Source organism: Ostrinia nubilalis, chromosome 3 (genome assembly GCF_963855985.1).
Source record: "Ostrinia nubilalis chromosome 3, ilOstNubi1.1, whole genome shotgun sequence".
In the NCBI taxonomy this organism is placed as follows: domain Eukaryota; kingdom Metazoa; phylum Arthropoda; class Insecta; order Lepidoptera; family Crambidae; genus Ostrinia; species Ostrinia nubilalis.
In genome coordinates, this window is record NC_087090.1 from 11,485,205 (window position 1) to 11,487,671 (window position 2,467).

General features: G+C 39.5%; 1 protein-coding gene across 1 annotated transcript; it reads left to right on the forward strand.

Annotated features, from left to right (window-relative positions):
• Positions 1–426: 426 nt before the first annotated feature.
• LOC135088167 (uncharacterized) lies at positions 427–1,149 on the forward strand. The gene has a single exon (XM_063983056.1). The coding sequence runs from the start codon at positions 427–429 to the stop codon at positions 1,147–1,149; it is 723 nt and encodes a 240-aa protein (XP_063839126.1).
• The last annotated feature ends 1,318 nt before the right edge of the window (positions 1,150–2,467 follow it).

Sequence of the window (2,467 nt, forward strand, 5' to 3'; positions counted from 1 at the left end):
TCTTCTTATTCAAGAGATAATTCTTACAGCCCTCTGGGTTCGTACGCTGGGCCCATAACCTGTTCGAGGAGTGTGCCTCTCCACACAACTCCTGGGAGGTTATTCTTCAATCAAAATAACGCCACTTCAATACTCACACACACTTTATTATTAAAATATTATCAAAATCTATTACATATTAAATATTAAAACATTTACAACTGAATCTATCGAAATTCAATAATACACTGATACAATGTCACATTTTCTCGCTTTTCTACACCTGTCATTATTTTCAAACTTCATTCTATTGCTGTTTACTTTTAAAATAAAACCTGCCAGCAACATGTCATCTCATGATAAAATTCTATATCCTAACAAATAAAGCCTAGTTTCTGAAGGCCGTATCTTTTCATTTGTAACAATTTATTCAACTTAATTGTGACAATGTCTCATAACGAAACTGTGTCGTCGAGTTCCATCACGAGAGGTTCTCGTTATCTAAATCCGGAAAAATTTTCAACGGATCCAAGTACGCCCGGTGCAGAGCTCCAATGGAGTCATTGGCTGCATACATTCCAAAACTTCATATCAGAAGAGATAAGTAATGCTAGTCCTGACTTAAAATTAAAGCTACTTATCAACTATTTGGCGCCTGGAGTCTTTGCTATAATAAAAGGATGTGCCAGTTATGACGAAGCAATAGAATTACTTAAAAAATCATACGAGAAACCTCGGAATCGTATTCTGGCTCGGCACATCCTCTCAACAAGACAGCAAAAGCCTGAGGAATCTATACGTGATTATGTTCGTGCCTTGAAACTGTTAGCCCAAGATTGTGATTTTCACGCTGTGACTGCCGAACAAAATCAAAACGATTTCATGTGTATTGCATTCATATCGGGTATCAACTCTCAAAGAATCCGTCAAAGACTGTTGGAAAATTTGACATTGTCATTCGATGACGCACAGAACCAGGCACTGACACTTGAAACCGCCGAAAAAAGTTTGCACTCTTTCTCAATTTCATCTAATCCGACCTCATTGCTTAACGCTATACCGGTTCAACCAGAACAAGAAAAGGAGGTCGATGATAATTTAGCCGCTGTTAATTTCGGTCATAAAAAACGTCGATGTTTTTTTGCGGTGGTAATGTACATCAACGTATAAAGTGTCCTGCGTTTCATTCGCAATGCCAATTATGCTCCAAGAAAGGACATTTTGCAAATGTATGTCGGAGCAGTGGTGGAACGAGTCCTAAAATGAATGCTGTAACTCAAGATACACCTACGGAGGCAGCGTCGGTAATTGCAGCCGCTCCAGGAAGTCTGCGAAAAGCGACTATCCCCATAACTATTAACGACTACCTTGCAGACGCACTCGTTGACACAGGAAGTTCAGTAAGCTTTATTGACAAAGGTTTGGCTGAAACATTAAAACTAAAGAAGAAACGTTGCAGTCAGTCTATTACACTAGCATCGCTAAGCCATACCTCTATCGTAGAAGGATCGTGTTCCGTAACTTTAAAGATCGATAAACATATTTACCCGAAACGGAATTTGCTGATTGTAAACAACTTGTGTGCAGACGTCATAATTGGGCATGATATACTAAAAACACATTCTTCGCTCATTTTGAACTTCGGTGGTGAGGAGGAGCCCCTCAGCGTCTGTAACGTAATGGAAGCCTCGGTTCCTCCTGCTTCAATTTTCACAAATCTCACTCCTTCTATTAAGCCCATTGCTATCAAGTCCAGGAGGCACAACGATGAAGACGAAGCCTTTATCAAAGTAGAGGTGAACAAACTACTTGAAGATGGCGTCATAAAGCCAAGTGTGTCTCCCTGGAGAGCACAAGTTCTCGTCGCTGGAGGAGGCAACCACAGAAAGCGACTTGTTATTGATTACTCAAGAACTATCAATATTTTTACCGAACTGGACGCCTATCCCTTGCCAAAAATAAATTCAATAATTTCAAAAGTTTCCAAATTCAACTTTTTTAGTCAAATCGATTTGAAAAGCGCTTATCATCAAGTGCCCATACTGAAAAAAGAACAGAAGTTTACTGCCTTCGAAGCATGTGGAAAACTGTACGAATTTACTCGAATCCCATTTGGCGTTACTAACGGCGTAGCCGCTTTCCAGCGAACACTAGAATTCATCATAGAAAAGGAAAATTTAGTTGGAACCTATGCTTATCTCGATGATGTGACCATCTGTGGCGTGACTAAGGCCGAACACGATAAAAACCTTAATGCCTTTCTACAGGCGGCTGAAAAATATAGACTTACATTGAATAAAGAAAAGTGCACCTTTTGTTCGGAAACCATTAATCTTTTGGGTCACACCATCACCAATCAGACAATCAAACCTGACAAATCAAGAATACAACCTTTACTCGATCTTCCTGAGCCTAAAGATTCAATGTCACTCAAAAGGGTTTTAGGATTATTTGCACATTATAGCCCATGGGTAAGAAACTTTTCTCA